We start from the raw sequence: 23043 nt of genomic DNA on the forward strand, positions 1-23043 counted from the left end.
AATTATATAATTCATATTCTTCAGCCCCAGGTTTCAGTCAACATGACCAGTACAATAGGGGCTAATATAACTGAACCAATAATATGTGATCAAATAATAGCAACAAATTATGAAGGGGTGACAGCAGGAATATGTGCGACTCTGTGTGTCTTCGGTCTGGTTTACGTCTTCTTTGGTAAGTAAAGTGACAATGTTGTTTTATTTTATTTTTGTTTATTGTTTCAGTGCTAAAATGTAACCACTGTAAACCTTGGTTAATGTAGACCAGTTTGATCCCAAAAAAATTTCTGGATTAGGCGAAGATCCACATTTACCGATGTTGAGTTTAGTTAAAGCCTTACCACATTACAAATCATTTTCATCTCAAGTTTTGCTCAAATTAGGTGAAGATCTGGATTAACCGAATCTGCTATAACCAAGGTTTACTGTATGCCTTTTTCTTAATTTTTTTGGGGGTTAGAATGAAAATAAGGTCCCATGAGATTACAAATACATCTTTTACATCACTTAAACGAGTATTCGGGCCTTTGAGACCTAATTTAATTGTGCTACAAGAAATGTAACAAATGCACTTTTCGTGTAGACCTTTTTTGACCGCCATAATACTTTCCCAAATTTAAAAAGGATCAAGAGGGGCCAAAGAGTTGTTGCAAAATCAATAAGAAAAGCCACAGGGATGCTGGTATTGTTTTTTTAATCACTGTTATTGTGCCGGCATTGATCACAAGAAAATCAATAGGTTTCCAGTGGGCCAAGTGGGCGCAAATTTTTGATCGAACACCTTAATTACATTCCAACTACGTAATAAAGCTGACAGGTCTCTTTTTGAAAGTATCTGTTATTGCAGAGACTCTACACCACAAGCACTTAATGATTGTTGTGCAACAAATTACAATTAAATATGACATGTGATTTCTAAAAATATTATTTCATAAAAAAACAGTATTGATTGGCACCTTTGGTAAATATACTTTTTTGGGGGGCAAAATCTAAAATAGTGATTATTTTTGTATTTTGGGTATTTTTCAGAAAAATAAATTCTGTCTTTCAATTGTGTAATACTGTAAACTGTTTTGCTTTTGTGATAACTTTTTCATTTTGGTTTCAGGTTATCGGTGTTTCAGTGCAGTCATGTTTTTAAGTGGATTAATTTTTGGAGGTACCACAGTTTTTCTGATGTGTCGTGAAGAACGAATTTTTCAACAACAATTTTCAATAGAAATAGCTGCAGGTAAGCTAAATAAAATCTATTCTTAATTGTATAAGCACCAAAAAGGTTCCTTTTTAACTTAATACAAAACTCCAGACAATTTTTTTTACTACTTCAGCAAATTAAAATAACCTGCCTCAAAGCAACTTTTTTATCTGTTAAAATGTAAGTTTTCTTTACTAAGTTGTTTTTAAATCACTTTGTGTATGTGGTGAAAAAAAATAGAAAAGCAAATGAACAAGGGTATTTTACAGTTGGCACAACAGTACCAAGACAAGGTCTAGGCTTTCTGTGATAAGCATTTTAAAAGCCTCTTCTTATGAATTTTTAATGTTGTTTGCAGGCATTGCAGCTGGCATTGGAGTATTATGTGGCTTTATAACGATGCTTGTTCGATATGTCGGTCTATTTCTACAAGGGTTTTTTCTTGGTCTTCTTATTGCAGTAGCAGGTAATTATCTTTTTTCACAAAAGCAACATATGTTGTTTTATCTGCAATTGAAACCAGTCCAATTGTTAAGCATGAACAATGTTGATTGATGTATACAGTTCTACATTTGGTTTGTTTTTGTATGTTAAAAATGCAGAGGGAGTGTGTTTTTGTGTATAAGAATGTTGGGTTTTAGTGCAACATAGGCATGTATGATTATACCATTAGATATTAGCCTTTCTTTACTGCTTTTACTAAATGACTTTCAAAGATAAAAAAAATACAAAAAGTCTTAGGTTCCAGTCCTTGCAGCTTCCTTATATTTTTGTGTTATATTGGCTTAATAGTGCTTGACAAATTCCAGGAAATCACCGTCATTCATTAATATGCCAATCACAAATTTGTTTCATGGCACCCTGAGGTAAACAGGAAGCTGCATCACTAGCGGCCGACTTCCTTTTATTTGTTCCTGATTTGTTGCTCCAGAATTGTTCACAAAACGTGGGCATGTTGCCTTGCGCTGTTTCAGCAACACACGCTTACCACTATTGTGCTATTTTTTGAGCAAGTCTTAACTTACTGTTTTACTAAAAGAGAGTTCTGTCTAGGAATTGATTTTAATGTATGTTGTAAGAATGGCACAAACGTACAACATCTATTATTATTATGCTTTTCTGTTGTACCTATTAATGTCTGTTTGAACATTTGTGTCGCTGCAGCATGTTGATATCACACATGTTGTTAGCACAGGAACATCCTAACATGCATATTGTTCTCTTGCTTTGACATTGACATATGGGGTTATCAACAATCCCAATAAATGAAAGTGAAGGATTGTAAAAAAAAAGTTTTAAAGTTATTATGTCATGTTAATTGAACTTTTGAAAAGTTTTCTTGTGTAACCTTAGCATATGTCTGGCTCTAGCCAAAAAAGTTTGGTGACCTACATTATTGTTATGTCTGAGTTATTTGATATCCTCCCCAAGGAATTAACATCCCCAATTATTTCCTCTCTACTCCTAACAATGTAACAGTGTAAAATTCAGAAATTGGGACTTGCTGAACATAAGCTTATCTCAATTGTACAAAGTTTCAACACTAGAAACATACTTGTCAAGCGGAAATTAACTACAGATTTTAACATAACCTTTATATTTTCTGACATAATATGCAGATATTCTACAGCGTTTACAATACCACATCTAATATTTTTACAGCTTTATTTTTATCCCAGTAAATGCTAGCTTAAACATCTTACAATTTTGAACATAAATACCGGTTTCAAAAATGAGGTAACCAAACTAATATTATTTTCTAGGCATTATCGCACTGCAGTCCGTATACAGTCCGACGACAGCATGGATACCGGTTGGAATACTGTTCGGGACTGGAATCATTTTCTCTTTACTTACGCTGAAATTTCAACGGAGCTTCGTTATAATTAGCACTGCTGTTCTGGGTGGAGCTTTAATTGCTGTCTGTATAGATTACTTTCTGGAGCAGTTTCTTCTTTTACGGTGAGGAAATTATATGTATGGATCTTAGCTTGTCCAAAAATTTATGATGTTTTACCCAATCAAAAAAGATTTATTGTCAAAGTCTGTTGTCATACACTACACTTAGATTGATACACTTTCTAAATCGGAATGATTTATTTTTGTGAGATACAACAAACAAAAAATGATATCCCTGATGATGGCATGAGCATTTGCCAAAACATTTGAATAATAAAGCATGTCACTTTTTACGTCAATTTGTGCCGTTATATTCGACAATAAATCAGTTTTTAAAGCTCCCAAATCTAATCTCAACAAGGAGATTTTATAATTGACCAAATTACCTATTTACTTACGACAGGTCCAGCGATTTGTTATTAAACTTTTTTAACTGGGTGTATTTATTCACAGAAAAAAATCTATTTGTGGTAATGTCAGTGACCTAGTGATAAATAACTCAATAAATTGTAAACTATCTAAGTAAATGGATGAATCATGATCAAACCAAGAGGGACGATCCCATGGGATTGTCTTTATTGACATTTTTACAGTTCAACAAACAATTAAAGTAAACAAGGGGTCCCAAACAATGGGGGATTAAAGAAAGAAATACTTGCGGGAAAATGAAACAAATGTTGACATTTTATATGAATTTCTATCGATTTTCAGAGTAGCCAAAATGAAACGTCATGAATAAATTATGTATTCTTTGGTTTTGTTGACAAGTTTTGGCGCAACAGTATACTTAAAACCTGTTATGAATAGGTTTGGGATTCTTGTAGCAATTACTTATACTTGTAGTTAAAGTAGTCAAACAATATTATATTTTGTGCTAAAATTTTAAAAATGAAAAAAAATAATTTTACAAAATTACTTTTAACAAGGTTTGGCCCAAAAAGAGTATTTTTTTCTATTTTTATACAGCATTGTTAAACAGAAAAGATCAAGTGCATAAAAATGCTTTTAAACCTCAAAACATCACAATCGCCTGTAACATAACAAAATATGTGCCAGAATAATGCGTAAAATAATTTATTTGATGTGATAAAGGGCCTATAATCTGGCCCTTGCCATATGTCTCCCCTCCCATTGTCACAAGTAAGGGCTCTTAGTGCTGGCTAAGCTCTTTACAGGAGATTTATGAGTCAGTCTTTACCCTTCCCTCTTGACCCCAGTTCAACACCAACTGTTTCAAAAGCACATGATTTAAAGAGCTTGATTTTTATGGTGTCTCTTCTAAATGATATGCTTGCATAATAAATAACCACTGATTTTTATTATACAGGCTTAAGGTGACACAGTCTGGGCATTTATGGTCTTACAACACAGCTCATAAACTTCTGCTTTTTTGAATTCTTTTGAACATTATTTTAAATTCTTATAAAGTTGCTGATGTATTATAAATAAAGTTCTATATTTAAGAATGGCAACATTTTCAATATTATTATTTTTTTGTTTAAAATGGCAAAATGATAACAAAAATGGAAATTGATTTTTTTTGTGCCACAAAAACACCAAGATTATCCAATTTGTATTCATATAGTGGCAAATGGATCCAGATTAGTGACTAAGTTATGACAAAATATACACTTCATTTTTGTGTTACTCATGGGTGTTAGTTCAATGGCTCCTGATCAATGTAAAACATAGCAACCTACGTCAGTTCACTGTTTGCTGTAGTTGGTTCCAGACATATAGAGGTGTGGGTAATGAGAAGGGCACTCTAGTCACATGTCTGACTTGTGTGGAAAGATATGATACAGATGTAAAGTTGGGTAACCAGTTTATATTGTAACATTGGTTTGGCTTTTAGCTCTCAATGATGAAACATCATACAGATCGCTATTAATGTCAAAGTTATGAAAATATTTTTTTTTTATCTGACATTAGGTTAAGGTTTTGTACAAAATAACTCCGTTTTCTTCTTTTCTGAATTTACTGTATGTTGGCTTAAAGTTTTAAATTTTGCATCTAACAATCAGTTTCCCCTTCGTTTAGTCTCGCGGTGTGCAACCTGTGGGTCACGACCCCCGAAACATGTATAAAATGTCAAACCAATAAAATGTCAAAACCATTTGATTTAAACTTATTTTGTGCTACATTATGACCATGGTTTAGTCGAATACAAATAAAAAACATTTATCTGCATACATTACAAAACAAATACTTTATATAATTGGGGACCAAATATATGGTTGCATAATCAAAACATCGAAAACATTGCGCTGGCTTCCAGGAAACTATTACAACCCAGTTGTTGGTTAAGTAAACATAGAAAAGATGTCAACAACTTGGTTGAACACTTCCACCGATCATTGAGCAACGTTTTTGAGCACCAGTCTAGCACATGAATTAGTCTATCATGCATCGGCGTAATTGCTACAAACTTTGAACCAAAATAGGGTGATAATTGCTGTTAATTGGGCTTTATTTCCTGTTAGTGATGTCATTTCATCACGCTCATATAATTGTCTGTCATGAGTTGTGATGTGATTGCAAAATTTTTTTTTTGTGGTTGCTAAGTTTTTCTTGGTTGTTTTCTTGGCTAGGTTGTTTTGCTTTACATTTTGCATGAGTTGTAAAGGATGCATCTAATACATCTTCTATTTAAAGTTTTAAACTGTCCAGTTACTATTTTTGTCAAGAAAATATGCTTTTGAGAAAGGAATTTCCATACTAAACTTAAAAATCCCAAAAGGGGTTAACAATTGAATTAAACCATTTTACACAATAATTTATGTAAGACATATTTTTGCAGCTACATCTGGGAAGCATTGATGGCAGGCGATAGTGTGGAAGTCTGCTGGTATACGTGGGTTATTCTGGGGGTTTGGCCCATTCTTGCAAGTAAGTGGAACTCTTTTACATCCAATAATCTTTATGAGTTGATGCCAACCTCAAAACCTGTTTTGGGACCAGAAAATCCAATCCAAAAATTTACCTAAAAGTATGCCATGATCAAAATATTTTTTCTGCACTATACTTCAAACTTTAGTTTTTAATTACACATTTTGTCAACAAAATATATTTTTTATAATTTTTGGGACAATTACCTCAAAAAATACTTAGCCTGATCTGAAAAAGTCATATAATGAATCCTAATCCAAAATGTCAGTTTAAATACAATTGTCAAACAAACGGAATTGCTTGTTAACTCTGTGAAACCTTTAAAATAAACTAATAGTTTCGGGGTCAACAAAACATTAGTATCTTTAAAAACTGTTTAAATATCATAGTTCAACTGATGGTACGTACGTGTTTACCACGAACAAACTCACGACCTTTTGCTTAAAGGTCAACCAAATTTGACACAAAAAAGGTCAATCAGTGGCGAGAAATTTTAACGTTAACGACAAACGTTAATTATGACGTCAGTGTCTGCTGTGTGCGCATTTCCGCTGGAAAGCAAGTAACATTCGAAGATGGACATTAAATTCCGATTTTTGGGGGGTTTAAACAATGTTTGACTGTGGTTCGCTGATGTAAAACGCCTAAATTTATGGGGGGAAATTAGGACATTAGTATAAAGACTAGGCGTTCGTTTAGTTGGCAAAAAATCACTTTACCACTAATTCAACGATTTTTCCAGCGCCAAGTGGTAGCACGATCGAAATTTTTGAACAACGTGAAAAAGTAATTGCGTCGTTTTTTTGCATTTCCTTGTCACGACATTCATTATTCCACAGGTCTTTTGCATCTATTTGGCCGCTTATTAACTGTGCAGAAACCATTGGAAAAATGCGAACATCTTTTATTCTTTTAAACTTGTTTTAAAGGGAAGGTGACAGTTTGCGACCATTATACGAGTTCACCCTTAACTTTAGCTGGAACTTACGAAAGATTTCTTCAGTGACAAGGAATCTCTTTAATAAAGAAACTCGCGTTAATTGAAAAGCAACCAAGAACCTCCAAAATGTAGATCATTCTCTGGAATGTGCTACTGGCAAATCCAAAAACTTCATAAACCCTATCGAACACCCACACAATTGTAGTAAACTGAAGCTTTCAGTACACTCAAATCAGTCAATTGAGCACACTTTGGTTCAGGACGATTTCTGTTTTTAAGCACAGTTTTACTGTCACAATTGGTTTCAATTTTGTTTGAAAGTTGATGGTTCTTTGAAAAAATTAATTCCTTCGGTTTTCCTTTAACTTTTGTCGTTTGTAAAAAGACCTGCGGTTCTCCTTTAAATTTTATCTCTAACGCAATTGTATTTTTAGTCGCAGGTGCTTTACTCCAGTGGAAGGTCACTTCAAAAGGCTTTGACCACACAGACGGTAAGTCAAAAGAAAAACTCCAAACTTTAGCCTTAAGCAATAAATACTGACCTGACACATATGTCGTCATCTGTCCGCCTACGTCAGTCACTATAAGACGTAGGCTTACAATAAATCGAACAGTAATAATAACATGTGATTATTAGTCAGCATTTTTGACCAACGATAGCAGTATAAATCGTATTGATATATACAAGCTCAGCTAAGCATTATAGAACTAGAAATATTGTAATGTTTTCTTTAAAACATGTGAATGTTTGTATTAATTACGTACAGGGCACAAATATATCCAAAATTAGTTTTATTTCAAAGTGTACAAAAAGTAGAATTTAATGGTGTCTTTTTTCTTTATCAGCAATGGTGTAACAATAAAACAATGTAGTTGAGATTTAACCATAACAAAACGTGGCCACACATCTCCTCAGGGCCAAACGAAAATTCGCCAAAAAAACCTCACTCAAATAGAATAACTTTATACCTTCTTGCAGTTATTATTACTCGCGGAAGACACAAGCAAGTTCGTACTCACCTAGTGAGGGAGACTCGCCGTCCCCGATCGCAGGCGTCACGCTCCACTAGACAAGCCAATCAGAGCCGACATGCGCCATCGTCTTCCCGCCGTCGCCCAACTCAGCCGAGCAACCCACCAACAACAACTGTTTCCCGGATCGAGGAAGTCCCCCAACGGGAAATCCCCCAGGCGGCAAGAAATGAACAGGTGGAAACGGAAAACGATGATGGCCTTCCGGTAAGTTGATTGATTTGTTTTTGAGTTCATTGAATAGAACAGGGGTGGAAGCGTTTTGTTTACAAACGCCATCAAAAGGTTCATAAACCCTCACAGGGTTGCACTGACAATGGTTTTGTAAGGTTGTCCCCAGCCTTTAAGCTTTAAGAATATGTAAGAATTTAGCTGCAATAAAGGCTACAGAAGGCTTATTGCTTTTGCATAAACGGCCGCAAAAGTTCCCCCATCCCTGATGTATTCCTTCAGATTTCAGCCACAATAATGTTAAATGCATGAAGAGTACAGAATAAATGGGCCAAATTTCTGCTGAAAATCGTGAAATACTCTTTAAACAACAATCACTATGTTGTGCAAACAATAAAAACATATTCGGTCTAACAAAGCAATCAATACCACAAAATATAGGTTTCGAATAAATGCATTTGCTTCTTAAGTTTTGTAAGAACCTTTGGGGATTTGCAAATATATGTTCACCTCTAATTGACAAACGAACAAAACTTATAAACATTTACAAATGTTGCTTATTCAATGCAAAATTTTCTCGCCAAATTCTAGCTTTTTAAAGAAAATTTTGCTTGTACTTTCGGGTTCAGGGCTGCTTTCCACTGTGATTTAATGTTTACGCAGTTGTTTAGGAAATGTTTAGTTTCGAAAAATTTGCCAATTGTTTGGTTGGTTGCGTTAAAACGGGATTACTAACCTTGGCATTGAATGACATGAACCGCACAGAAAACACAACAAATGAAATGTATAGCGCTCGGTTTCCAAAATATCGATTTCGGTTGGTTTCGACCACAAGATGCATTGAACGCGGTTTACAATCCGACAAAAGCAGTTAGTCATTCCTTTCATTTGACACTCCCGTACCGTTGAGTATTTAATCTCAGTCGTATTCGGTTTGTAGCTGGCCTTGATCCGATTAAATCGCCACCTCAATTAGACTGAGCACAGATACGTGCGGTTAATATGGAAACCAAATACAGGCTACAAGGCTTGGCACCGAACCTGTGCATTTTAAGTGGAACTATTACTATGTGTAAAGGGGATAGGATTTTTGGGTTTAATAAGGCATTGCTTGCGTTGGGCGAGGTTAGGTTTGATTGGAATTTTAATATTGTACAGTGGGTGGTAAATTGAGTTATTTCAGTTATGCCAGAAATTAGGGTCTGATTTTTTACGAAACCAACATTAAACCTAACGAGTGGTTTAATCAAATCGAGTTGTTTTTCCATTTTAATCGTTTATGAAGAAATAAGACATTCTGTCATATGCGACAAGCAAGTTTTATTGACCATGATTGGTTTAATTACCTGACGTTGGCAACAATAAATGTCAATTGGAAAGCTTTACTTCGAAGTAATAGCCTGTATGTTCTTGCAATTCCTCAAAACTTGCCTATAGATTATAATCTTGGCAAGCAACTAAAATAGTTTTTGAGTCGGCGTTTTGGCCATATGCTTTTTATGAAATATGACGTTTTTCCGTCTGACACACCTCTGCATAAATGTCATTTGGTCATAGACTTTGGTGCTCAACAGATTGTTTTGTTAATCACTCTTACAGTACAGTGCCAAAATGCTGCCCTTCTATGTTATTTCAATGTCGTTTCAGGCCAACTTGTTAGCCTATCTTAGGTCTTTGTACTTTACCAAATCAATGTAAAACACACATAGCAATGTACAATCATTCCACCAAGTGATGTTACAATAAGCGAGCTACTCGCAACAAATCAAGTTCGTGTCACTTCATGACATTGTCATCTTGAATAGTTAGTTAAAACAGCAAGACCGCCGAAAAAACATGGGTTTTCGAGTCAACTGTCCAACAAGTAAAGGTTTAAACTGGAGATGTACCGAATATTCAGTTTGCCGAATTCATTCGGCCGAATCGTCCATTTTTGCAAAGATTCGGTTTCGGCCGAAACCGACACTTTTACTAGCACCCATTCAAAGCGTTAAACGTGTCCTTTCTTCTCAGTACCAACGAAAATCGCGGGAATTATTATATTTTTTTTAGATATTGACGCTTTTCCCACTGCAGACAAAAAATCAGTTTTCCATTGTCGGGTTGGCAATCGTGCTTGGGACAATGTTAAACCCCGCAGAACTAAAATACGGACGAAACACAACCATTCTGCACTAATTGTCTGGTAGATAAACTTCTGCTTTCATGTCAAACGCGTAAGATACGACTTTGCGTGACGTCATAAATGATTCGGTACATTCGGCCGAATCGAAATTTCGCCGACTCGGTACATCACTAGTTTAAACCACATTGTGTAAATACTGTCATGTATATAACCTCTAAACAAATCTTTAACTAAGCAAACACCAAACTTCCAATCAGTCTTAATTTGTTTTCTACCTTTTATCTTACAGACATACTTCGAATGTGTGGAACTCGGTGTGGGTGAACCGGTGACCGACAAACACAAGGTTGTAAGAACCGGAAGTGGGGCTTTCGTGTCGAACCGGAACCAACCGGCGTCCGGCGGCGTCCAAAACGATCTCATACAGGGTCTGAGCAGTGGTGCGGGGTACAGCGGGACCCAGGAACCCCCTGGACCCAGTTACGTTGACAACGCCCAACAACGACGAAGTCAACGCGGAAATCGACCTTCGAACCCGGAACCGGACCGTGAGAATATCGAGCGCTTCTCACGCACATCCGGAAGTGGACGCGGAAGTAGTAACAATTCAAGCAGTTCGAGTCGTGGGGGTCGAGCTGGGGCAGGCGGGGGCCAGGGTTCGAAAAGGTTTAAGCGGTCACCCCGTCTTCAAGCGTCCGGGCGTCGTCAAGGACAGGAGAGCGACACCCAGCGGTTGCTAGCGGAGAACAATCGAGCGGCAAGTAATAAACCGCGGTCGCACGGCGAGGCGGTCGCTGCGCATGCGCGGAGAATCAAAGCGGTGCAGAATCGAAGAACGAGCTCTGGTAGGACATCTGGCGAGCGTCCACAGGCTTCGGCACCCGCCACTAACGGCGCTAACGAGGTGTAATAGCAAAGTGTTGTTGCGCGTGCAATGTCACACACAATAGTTGGAAGGTGCCGCGTGGTTGCAATGGTAACAAGGCCAGGGTACCGAATCCTCGTGGATGTAATCTTTTCAGATAACCGCAGCACATCGAAATTTTCACTTCCAATTGAAATTTTAGCCTTGGTTTGCGAATTCCATTACTTGTGTACAGCGCCAACTGTGATGTAAAAATTGCCATTGTTGGGTAACAAGTGCCAAACAGTTCCTAAATTCTCATTCGACCTATTATTACGTGATAATAGCCATTGATCTGTCACAGTTTTTGCGGAAAAAAATTTGTCGAAACGTTGCAATCCACTTCCCTGCTTGTGACTTCAACAAACTAGCTCTTGTGACGTCATAAAGTACTTTTTTTCTGCTCATCCTAGCCCTTCCGAATACGTCACACTTGTGACGCAGCTGTTACGTCATAGTTTGTTGCTTGTTCGTTTTTATGAATGCAGTTCACTTGTGCAACGCTGCCAATGGTCTTTAGCGTTTTGAGAGACGTTTTTATTTGTGACGTCACTATGGAATGTGGAACAAAGTCGATTGTCTTGAACAAAAATATTATTGGACGAAAGGTGACAGAAATATATTTACATTTTTGCGCAAAACTTACTTCTGAAAACAACATACTTTTGCAATACTTGTTTACAAACTACTGGGCCTCAGTTTATTACACAAAAATTTGGGTTCACTAATGTTAAAAAATTATCCAAGCATATTTGTCCCTTGTTACGAAAGTTTATTTTTTACACACTTGGTGGCGCTGCAAGAATACCCCAGTGACGTAGTACTTCGAGGGTTTTGTAACTTTTTTAGTTTTTTGTTCGTTTTAAAAATTTTGAAAGCTTTGTAAAATTTTTGTAAAGTCGAGAAACTGCCATTTTTTCGTCACAAATGCAGCACAAACAATATTGTTACGTCACTATCATATTATTATTGTTGATTGAATAGTGTTTGTACTGTTATAATAAATTAAGCAAACGATATTTCTGAAAAGTTTTTTCAAACATAGAAAAAATCAAATTATTAGTTACATAGAAACGGTGTTACTATTTTTAGTGAGCAATAGCGTTCAAAGATGGATTACTTTACGAAGTAAGTATTTTCAAGCAATCGACTTAAAACAAAGCCTAAATCGAAATAACTTTAAAACACGAATAACGTTTTTTCATGATAATAAACATGAATACATTGCATGTTCGAACTTGATCGTTTACAACAGGGGTCCGCAAATATTTTTTGGTGCGACCCTAAAAAAATGCTGCAAATTCTCGCGACCTAAGCACTTATTGCATTGTTACATAGACTGCATTGAACAGTTACGTGGTCATATGTCCAGGGTTGCCATACCGTCCTTATTTCTGAGATTTGTCCTTTTTTTGAAGGGCAATGTCTTATAAAAGTGTATTGTCCTTATTTTTGAGAATTGTCCTGATTTTGACTTATTTTCAACTATTATAAGACAAATCCCTTCTACAAGTAAAAGTTAACCTAGACCTGAGCTGTCGTGAGATGCACTAAGTATTTTCTACGAACAAGGAGTTGCTCGAACAGGTTGTTTCTGGCAAAAAATATGGCATGCGATATGTAGCTCGTATAAAAAGCAAAGATTTGTTCAAAAACCGTTGTTTCGTTTCATATAAAAAAATCATTTTTCGGTGGTCCTTATTTTGTGGTCCATGTCGATGGCAACCCTGCATATGTTACAATGCAAACATAATTAGGAGGTTGAAAAAATCTGAAGTTCATTTAAATAAACTATAGATGCGATGCTTATATTAAAGGAAAATGTAAAATATTTCGCGACCCAGACTGAAAGGTCTAGCGACCCAAATTTGGGTCACGACCCACTATTTGCGGAGCCCTGGTTTACAATACTAAACCCAATGATGCACAAACCTGCGGCCATGCACATGTGTGTTAAAATGTATGTATATGCATTGGTAACCGAACCTTAATTAAACCTATTTTCTAGACATTAGGCTTTTGATACATGTCGAAAAGAGTCTATTTTTAGATAGAAACATCAGGATTTTATATTGCAAACCCAGTTTAGAAGTATAGGCTATGCCCAGCTGCTAGACTTTATGGTCAGCGGACACATTGGCGACTGCTAGTGTAATACGAACCTATAATAGGGGGTTGAGTACAGCCAAAATGTTGTACGCCACATTATAGACGGTTTCAATTGTGTAGCAAACCCCCACCCGGGCAATAAAAACGTTTTTTATGGATATTATTTTCAATTTGTGCCTCGACTTTCAGCAATTGGTCTTTTCAGAGTTACCGTTGCAAGACTCGAGAAGTGTAAAGTGTAGACTGCAGAGCGATTCACGATGAAGCTTAAACACACAAAGCCAACAGTTCCCAACTAACCAACGCACACACCACGTAGACCGCTATACGCCACGAACAACTTAGCAACAAGCCAGACAAAACCAACAACGATTGGGGTTAAGCGGTTTGACGTCACCACTGTTGTCATAGCGATAAGACTGACTTGGGCAAAGAGATCAACAGGTCGAGCTGACCGTTGAAAAAAAACCTGAAAAACAATCCATCAGTCAAGAGTAACACTGACAAATTTGCCTTACTGACTTGCAGTAGTAAGGATACAGTCGAAATGTCTAGTAGAACAGCGAGAAAGAGTCTTGCGAAATTTTACCATTTTTCGGTCCTACATAAATCCGTGGGGAATGTAAAAACCCAAATAGATGCCAAATTGGCATTTTTAATTTGCTGATCAGGCATAAGCATTTGCCAAAACGCTTGACAATACAGCATGCCGTTTTTTAGGTGTTTTGATGGGCCATTGTTTTCTTTACAATTATATTTTAGACATTGAAATGACTTCGTGTCGTAATCCAAAAGTGTGGTCTACCGATTGTTACTGTTTTTAACTGAAAAACTACAAATATGTGCTAAAGAATGGACACTACATTAAAAAAATGTTGACAAACCAAAAATTGAAACCCCCAAAACGTAACAAACAAATTCAAGCATCACTCCACAGTTAACGAGTGTCGTACTTTTGCCGACATACTACCCAATAAATTAACCTCCAAACCCGCACACTCAGCAAAATAGAACAAATATACTCATGGCGTACGTGCGGCCAAGCTACAAAAGGTTCCTTTTCGCGCCAAGTCATTAAACCACAAAGGTACAGGGTTCAGTGGAAACGGAAAAAGATGGCTAGACTATTGACACACCCCTTATGTCGTCACAACTACGCTGTTGTTTCGCAATCATTGCGTCACGGGTTGCGCAATGGAAGGGTGACGCAGCAGCCCTTGGCAAATATTACTAGAACTCAAACACAAAGAACGCGTTGAGGCCGCGGTTCAACCAAAGTACATTCAGGTGGTACAGGCTTGGTTTTTCAGTAAATGACTCTCACAGCTCAAGTGCTGTTTGAAGGTTATTGATTTTAGGTTTATGGCCATATTTTTTCTCTTGCGTTCACGACTGGGTCAATTTCAACCCAATTTGGCTATAATAGCTCCAAGAGTCGCAGGATTGTAATAAATCACTTTGGGACTTACAGCTTCAAAGCATTCTTACTTTTTACGATGTACTCGTTTTCCTCCTGAAAACCAAAAATATTCTCTAAATGTCGCTCTGCAAAAACAGTGCACATTATACCGTTTTTTCACGGGTAATATATTTTCAGGTTTAAGGTTTTTTTCGTGTTTATTAGCAATACAAAAAAGCAGCTTTCATTAATTCAATTCATTATAACTTGCCATAACACCAACAAAACCTACAATGTTCTTGGCAGCTAGCAAGTATAGCCACAACAAGGTAAAGTTGAACATACCGCAGCCTTCACACGCCAACCCTCTTCGCGAACTGTGATGTCACAATGACGCGGCGGTTTCGCAATTGTTGCGTCATGCGAGAGCACGAGGATCCGGGTGACGCAATAGTAGGGCACACCCCCTTGGTACCGGCAAACAGAGATATTAGGTTTCAGAAACACGAGACAAACGTTACTTCATGGCATCACAAAGTTGTGTTTTTAATTCCTAAAGTATTTTTGCCCTTATTTTGTTTTGCGCTTCTGTGTTTGGGTATTTTAAGGTCCTAATGGAATTAGTCATCAAACAACGTCAAGATTCCAAGTTTTGGAACACTTGAATGTTATTAAAACCACATTGAAATGATATTACAGCAAAGAGAGATGTTTTTGAACATCAAGCATACAGATGAAACGGAAAAATAAAAGTGAACAGCTTAAGATAACTTGCAATTGGTTTAAAAGTGGCCTAACAACATTGCCAATAAACAACCATAGCGTGAAGGTCAAGTAGCAAAGCGGAATATCGTCACATCCCTGGAGATAACAGCGCATCATTAACAAGGTGAAAGACTTCCGCTTGTCAGGTCACACGAAATGTTATCAGATATATCAGAATTCGTTTAAAAATTCTGGAAAGTTTTTTCTTTAGCAACTGCAACAAACTATGGTAAACTATAATAAAAAGCCATAACCAATCCCACCACTGGTCTTATGTACGTATTCGACCAGTAAGTTCAAATCCACGATCTAGTCGTTGTACCAAAGCAACCGCAAATATGGCAATGACAAAGTCACATTGGTTTCCAAATGTGATTGTTAGTTTTAAGTTGACCACATGTCCATTGCACGTTCACAAGGCCTTTAGGGCATTGTGACGCCACAAAAGCATGAGCTAAGTATTTGTCTACGTGACAAACCAGCTGATTAAGCAGCCGGAACTCATCCTTGTAGATTAGGTTTCGTAATCGTTTAGTCATTTTCAGTACGTGCGCTATTATCTCGACAACAATGCCCATTCTTTGACGTCAGCAAAAGTCACATTTCATATTAACTCAACATAGGACATATTTGTATTTTTTTGTACCTTGAAAATAAAATTAAAATCTTTGGATAAAAATGAAGCTCTTATAAACATATATGACATGTTTTTTTTTTGCTTTTCGAAGGTGCGATTATACTTTTCAACCAGACAGCTAGTTAGACAAAATTGATACTTAATAAATTTTACCTTTGATTTGTAGCTACAGAAAAAAAACGAAATAGAAAAATCTAATTATAGGTTGAAAAAATATGTAAATTTATGAGAAAAATAAACCTTTTTACCATAAAAAAATATGTCAAGCCATAGTTCACACAAAGTGCATGACCCTAATACCAGCCCCTTAACCCTCAATTCGAACTCCCATTCACACATTAGGTTTGCACAAGCTAAATTTTCCACCAATGTTTGCTTTCCAACACGTCGTCACACAGTACCGGCATCGTTACGTCACAGAGGGCATACTGGGGTGGTTTGTGGGTGTGAATACCGGCGCCAGTGTAGGAAAAAGGCGACATGAAGGCTTAAATAGAGCGACATATGGCTGTTAGAGAAGCTAAACTGGATTTGTGCAACGTAACCTAATTTCTGGGCTTCGAAATAAAACGCAATATGCTACAAGAAATTTTGCGTATGCTTGTTTTTGAAGAAATGTGCTGCTTTAAAATTAGGGCAGTAAAATATGCATAAAGCAACTTTTTGTTGGATACGCATGCATGCTGCTATTTATTTGATATTATGTTTTGCAAATGTGTATATTACAGCTTAGTGTGGGTCATTTTCTTGTTTCTATATTGGTGGGATACGATTTTTGCGCCATTTAAGGTCACTTAGTTGTTTGCAATATCCCAAAATGCATCATAATTGAAATAGCAACTGTTCTCAACAAGCGTTTCTAAGGCGAAAAAATACTAAAAGTTACTATGCAAAAAAAATTCTAAACTCAGGCCTGAATAAATCAAGTTTTAACAGCAAACGAAATGAAAGTAGTTTCTAGTAGGTTAATCATTTTAAATCGCGTTTTAATCGACCTAACCCAGGCTTGTGTGGACAAGAATTTTCCAGTTACTGTCACTTCTTAATGAGCGATTTACAAACATACGTTGCTTGTTAGAAAACCTAGCAAGTTTGAAGTATTTTTGTTTACATATTGGTTGTGAGCAAACAATTGGTATTATTTGACCGCTTGTCCACCTGAAGCGGCGATTGTTTGAACAATGATTTAAAGATGTTTTCCAGAACTGAGTTATAAAATTCCAGCAAACATCTAGACAAGTACTGTACTTTTGTGATCAGCCTGTCCGTATATTATTGCACTCAAAAGCGCATTGGTTTTAGTTTTGTTAAATGTTTGCCATTTGTCAGTCATGAATAGCAAGAAAGCCGACCATATAGTTACTGTGAAGCTGTATATTTAATGCCTGGCAAACAGTAGAAATTAAGTACAGAATTTGCTTATAAGTTCTTGTGGAATAAGATACCGGTGGTGCTTTTAAGGCAAAGCACATATATTTCTGATAATTTTAAGGACGATTAACTAAAAAAAAATTTCATAAAAATCTACTGAAATATAGGAGACTCCAAAAAACATTCGATTTTCGTCTGTTTAGAAATTCAACGAATCTTAGAAATCGTAAAGCTAATTCCTAAATACAAACAATCATGAAATTCACTGAAGATCAAGTTGAGCTGATTCGTGATAGCTGGGGAGAGCTGAAGAAGTTGGGGATGCAGGAAGTTGGACTCCTGATATTTCAAAGGTGAGTTTTTCTAATTGACAGCGTTGGCTGGTTTTGTGTATGATTCAAGCTATGAATTAGTTGTTTTTAACCTAGTTTAATGCTTGACAACTACTTTTATTTGCACATGTTATATCTGTTTATCATTTAAGTTAGAATCGGTAAGATTTATCGCCGGTTTGGATGTGGCATTGTTTTGAGGCGTAGGATTATATAGCAGCAAAAATATGATCCTATCACATTTGGATGATAGTAGCAAATGATCCTCGAATTGCGTTACGTTTATCTCCAGCATCATGTACTGTTGTTCGAGAATATGTCTTCTGGCTTTAAATCAAGTAGTCATGTGTAAAACACTGTTCGCATTTCATTAAAACCAAAGCACAAAGGTTGCAATGTAGGGCGGCACAACAAACAACGAAACTATCAATCACTTAACATGTCACCGACATCCCTTACAAGGCTAGCGTTTCCGCAAGAAACCAAACCAGCAATGAAAACTTCCTGAACCGATTAATACACAAACAAACTAAACGTGCATGGTCATGTTACCAACACTGGTAAAACGCACATCACCACGTATACCCTCATGGGTATCACTTAGCAAACAGCGTTATCTGAACAGCCTGGTTTACCTCAACGTGGGACTTGAAACGTCTGTTGCTGAAGAGGTTAAAGGCAAACCGAACTAATATTTGGTATTGTTTACAAAGGAAAACCAGCCAACATAAAAAAATTTGGAAAAAAGTGTCCAAAATGGAAACTGAAAAACCGAATAGGAATATCAACACAATCATTTTAAAATTCTTTAATGGTATTAAGCTGAAACGATACATTTTACAGCATTTGAGCTGTTTTTTGTTTACACAATCTGTTTACAATCTTTTTTAACTTGATAGTAATAAAATAATTCTTAAATGTAACTCAGAATTCTTATACATGAAGCCAAAACCTTGTAAAATAATCTCATGTGCTATAACCAGAAAAGGGGTAAAGAGTTCATCCCTAATTCGACCAAAAGCCAATTTATTCAAAAGCGTGGAAGTTAATAAGTAAACTGGTTAGAGCGAAAAACCACAACGGAGCAAAGACCGCGCGATGGAAAGTTTCAGGGTTTTGACATTGGAATTACAAAACATGGCTTGTTGAAGGTTAACCTTGTTACGCAACAACCAATATCACTTACAAGGGCAAAGCGAACGACGTTAATCTTGTGCAAATAACAGGGTTGTCTCATTTAGGTTCGGTTGTAGATTATGTCCTGTTCTATCTGGTCTGATTGCGCGACACACAGGGTTTAACTGTAATGCACCTGTTTCAAAAGTCACATCAATGAATTTTGGGTCTAGGAATTGCTCATTCAAAACACAACAAAACAGTAAAATCAACCAAAAAAGCGGTTCCGAAAAATGAGTGAAGTTAATAATTTAATAAAAGAACAATTTTGAGCTTAAGTAACAGGCTGTTTGGTTCAATAACGGCAGTTCAGTGCCAAAGAGCCATCAACTAGACAGAAAAACAAACAAAAACAACTGGCAGATGTTTGCACTTGCGCTGCACTTGAAATTCATAAAAAACTAACCCTCTAACGCCACCTGCAGGTTATTCAACGACGCCCCATTTCTGAGAAGCATGTTCTACAAGATTGACTTTCCCGAAGATGAACAATTGAGCGTGGATCAATTGCGGGACAATCCGACCATGAAAAACCACGCAACCCGGTAATTTAATCTAAAACCTGTGTACCTTTTAACAACTACTATGTCTATTACGCTAGCACTACGTACATATTAATAAGAAATGATTCGCTAGAATACAACCAACTTCGAAAGATATGTTTCTAACATCCTTTTTAATAAAACAGTTTATTTGAACTAATAGCTTTTTTCGATAACAACCTAAAAGCATTCCACAAAAAAGCGTATTTGTTTGTCAAAACATTTGTCAATATTAAAACAAACAAATTTTACATAGCTTTAAATTACAAGTCACAAACCCCTACAACATGAAGCATGTTCACCAAAATGTCGTAATTGTAGTTTCACAGTATAGTAGATTTTGTCGCAATGTTAGGACATGTGACCAGGGTGGTGCGCATTGACCTGACGTTTCTAGCAACTCACATATGTTACTATGTGCAGAGTGGCAACATCTATCTCAAAGCTGGTGAAATTTATTGAGCAACCAGATGAGATGCAAGCAAAACTTACAGAGCTTGGTGAGATTCACGCCCAGCACAACGTGGAGCCTGAATACTTTGAGGTGAGTTGAACCATCAAAAACCAAAACAACAAAAAAGACTAGGCTGTGACATTCTCCCATCAAAAAATGGTAATTACCGATGGTAATGAGTTTTATTTCCGAAACTGTATAAAAGTCAAACATCAAAAAGTTCATGTAAAATACAGTTGCATAGAGGCCAGTGCTAAAAAACTTTTTTTGATCTTCATTTTAAAATTTCAATCACTCAATGACATTTTTTGAAACCCTCATAGTTGCTCTACTTAAAAAGTGCTTTCCAGTCGAGTAACGTTTTTTTCTGTTATGTGTAAGCACCAGTACAAACCTTAAGTTTCGTGTGCTGAAACTGTCAGGTTAAATAAGTTATAAAACAGGAAAAACCAAGGCTTTAATATGATCAGCTAAAAAACAAGTAAATTTTAACTATGATTTTTAGGCTATTTCTTGCTGTGTTCATTTTTTAAACAATTACTAAAAATGTTTTTTTTTGTTACAGTACCTTGCTCCAGTTATGCTTGCAGTTATCGGCGAAAATCTTAAAATCACATCGAACTCTCCCATCATTCAGGCCTGGATCAAATTTTACGGAGTAATTAGGACCGGAATCATTAATGCCATGGACGTCTGAGCTTTAGATTCACACCCGTTCATGTTTTTACTTTTTCGTGACTGCACCTTAAAAGATGTTGTGGTAAACTAACTATTTCCGACTTTGCGTGCCTTACAATAGCCGTGCCATTGCCACATACGGCGGTTCGTTATTTATTTATGTGTTTTATTGTTTGTTTTTCACCGATGTCTGATGACTAACAAAATTTACAGACGTAAAAACAAACTTTGAGTGTATTGTGGTTTTTAATATGGGTTGGATAAGTCCATACCATACAGTTTCAAAAAAAAAATATGGCCAGAGAAGGAATTTGAAGGTGATTCGGAGACTGTTCGCAAGATTTTAAACTGTTGCAGTTGCCAATTTAATTTATCAAAATTACAACCCACCATTCATGGTGACTGTAGCAAAGAGAAGAAAATTAAAATAACGATGTATAAAAGGGAAGAAAAAATATTTAAATGATATTTAATTTTGGCTCTATGAAACCGCAAGCTTATTTTTAAAAGCACTAAATTAAACCGGTGGGTTTTAAATCGACCAAACAACACACAAGCAACGTTATTACATGAGCTGGGCTTAACCAAATTGGGTATGGCAAAGGGAAGACGTGTGAAATGACTTCAACTTAGTTCGCAACCAACCGAACTTTTAAGCTTACGACGGACACCTACAGGTCATATCAAACTTGCAAAAACCAACGGTAGGTGGCAACACAGAGCAAATAACAAATTAAAATAGTAGGGGCAGGAACTTGGCGGATTGTCCGGCGCGCCTGACCCATATACAGACAATCAAACCCTGATCGGGATTCGAACCCCGTAAAATATATTCAAGGCAGGAACTTGGCCGAACGGTCCAAGGCGCCTGACCCATAGGCTACAGATACAAAAAATCTGATTGGGGAGCGTCCTGGGTTTGAACTCCGTGAAAATAACTTATTTGGAGACAGTTTGACATCAGCAGTGCCCTCGGAACAGTGTACCATATAGAGCAGGGATGGCGAACCACTGACCCGCGGGTCACAAAGTGACCCACCACGTGAATTCCCGTGACCCACTTGTAGTTTCATAAATTTATACTGATTACTATAGGTAGGGTTAGCAGACTTCCAAGATTAAAAAGCAACACAACAGTTAACTTTAGACTTCCTAATGTCTTAAAATACAGATTGTTGAGTCAATTGTGAGGCAACAGAAATGTTTATTTAAACGTAAACGATTTGTTGTACCTTTGTTGATGCTGGTCGGTTCCACATATTTATGCGAATCTTTGTTTTCACACATGAATTTCATAAAATCGAGTGCCAGGAATCGTCTCAGCTCAGATAGGACTGCTGCGCGTAATAAACTGAAAACTACCTAGGATTGCAAGACTTGCAGAATGATGCAGCAACAAGCATCTTAGCATTGACATGTAATAAAATATGTGACCCACTTTGTTTTCTTTCCGAATTTTAATATCATGTTTGACCCATTCAACTAAAAAGGTTCGCCATCCCTGATATAGAGTATAAACATGTAACAACCAAGCTTCCAGTATAGGAATAAGAACAGATTGTTGGCTAGTTATAATAAAAACTGGGCTCAAACAGTTATTGCCAAAACAAGAAAATGTGAAAAAACTTGTTTGCGGTGTTTTAAAAACTCTTTCTCAGTAGCATAAAGCCGCAGTCCATAATGACAAATTGCAGACTGACATTGAATAAATGATTATTATAGATATGAGAATGATCGACTGTTTCCAGTTGCAAGTTAGGAAGTCGACTTTCGGTGAATTTCTGCATTAACTTGCCCTAAATACAGTTTCCATTCAATTTAACTGTTGAGATGGGAGTTAAGTGATACCCTCCACTAATCGATTGAGTAAGCAGACATTAAATAACAGTTAAGCATCAACCTGACAATATCGTTGAACGTGATGCAAAACAAAATCAGCTAAATTCGAAAGTTGGGTGTTCGAAAGCTTATACGTTTACCTACAAATTGAAAGGCCTCCTACTTTTCGTTTTAAACTCGCGTATTTTATACCCTATAAACCAAATCAATGACAAATATAGCTTAGTTTACACTTGAAGACAATCAATAACAAATGGTGAAATTCAATTAAGTGCCACAGAATTCGGGTCACGCTTTTTCTGAGGTTTTCTTCTAAAACAAAGCTAACATTTTCAAGTTAACCCCAACCCCCAGAGCATGTAAGTCTTTGGGGACAATTTATACGCTGTTAAAAAAACTTTGAAGATCATTTTAATTTACGACATCTCTATTAAGATTGTATGGGGCGAGGGGCTAAAACTTGAAATTTGGCTTCTATAACTGCCAAAACACTTAAAATTAGAGATTTGGGCCTCCATTTCATAAGTTGCATATAGCTAAACATATAAAACTGTTAAATTATGCCGTAAACACTAAAACTTAGATA

General features: G+C 36.6%; 2 protein-coding genes across 2 annotated transcripts; both read left to right on the top strand.

Moving 5' to 3' along the window:
* LOC145216384 (uncharacterized) lies at window positions 1-12174 on the top strand. The gene is made up of 8 exons (XM_080084499.1): window positions 1-175; window positions 1109-1231; window positions 1554-1661; window positions 2959-3157; window positions 5895-5983; window positions 7358-7414; window positions 7903-8162; window positions 10541-12174. Exons 1-8 carry the CDS (start codon window positions 43-45, stop codon window positions 11159-11161), a joined length of 1590 nt encoding a protein of 529 aa, XP_079940625.1. The 5' UTR covers window positions 1-42; the 3' UTR covers window positions 11162-12174.
* Window positions 12175-17598: 5424 nt separating this feature from the next.
* LOC145216464 (cytoglobin-1-like) lies at window positions 17599-20844 on the top strand. The gene is made up of 4 exons (XM_080084504.1): window positions 17599-17789; window positions 19370-19489; window positions 19910-20030; window positions 20506-20844. The coding sequence occupies exons 1-4, from the start codon at window positions 17692-17694 to the stop codon at window positions 20635-20637; spliced, it is 471 nt and encodes a 156-aa protein (XP_079940630.1). The 5' UTR covers window positions 17599-17691; the 3' UTR covers window positions 20638-20844.
* The last annotated feature ends 2199 nt before the right edge of the window (window positions 20845-23043 follow it).

Source organism: Phallusia mammillata, chromosome 1, assembly GCF_965637545.1.
Source record: "Phallusia mammillata chromosome 1, kaPhaMamm4.hap1.1, whole genome shotgun sequence".
NCBI lineage: Eukaryota > Metazoa > Chordata > Ascidiacea > Phlebobranchia > Ascidiidae > Phallusia > Phallusia mammillata.

Coding starts and splice junctions, on each gene's coding strand:
- LOC145216384 (XM_080084499.1), top strand. CDS start 43: ATGACCAGTACAATAGGGGCTAATATAACTGAACCAATAATATGTGAT. Junction 1,232..1,553: donor TTCAATAGAAATAGCTGCAG/GTAAGCTAAATA, acceptor TGTTGTTTGCAG/GCATTGCAGCTGGCATTGGA. Junction 1,662..2,958: donor TCTTCTTATTGCAGTAGCAG/GTAATTATCTTT, acceptor ATTATTTTCTAG/GCATTATCGCACTGCAGTCC.
- LOC145216464 (XM_080084504.1), top strand. CDS start 17,692: ATGAAATTCACTGAAGATCAAGTTGAGCTGATTCGTGATAGCTGGGGA. Junction 17,790..19,369: donor GGACTCCTGATATTTCAAAG/GTGAGTTTTTCT, acceptor CGCCACCTGCAG/GTTATTCAACGACGCCCCAT. Junction 20,031..20,505: donor TGGAGCCTGAATACTTTGAG/GTGAGTTGAACC, acceptor TTTTTGTTACAG/TACCTTGCTCCAGTTATGCT.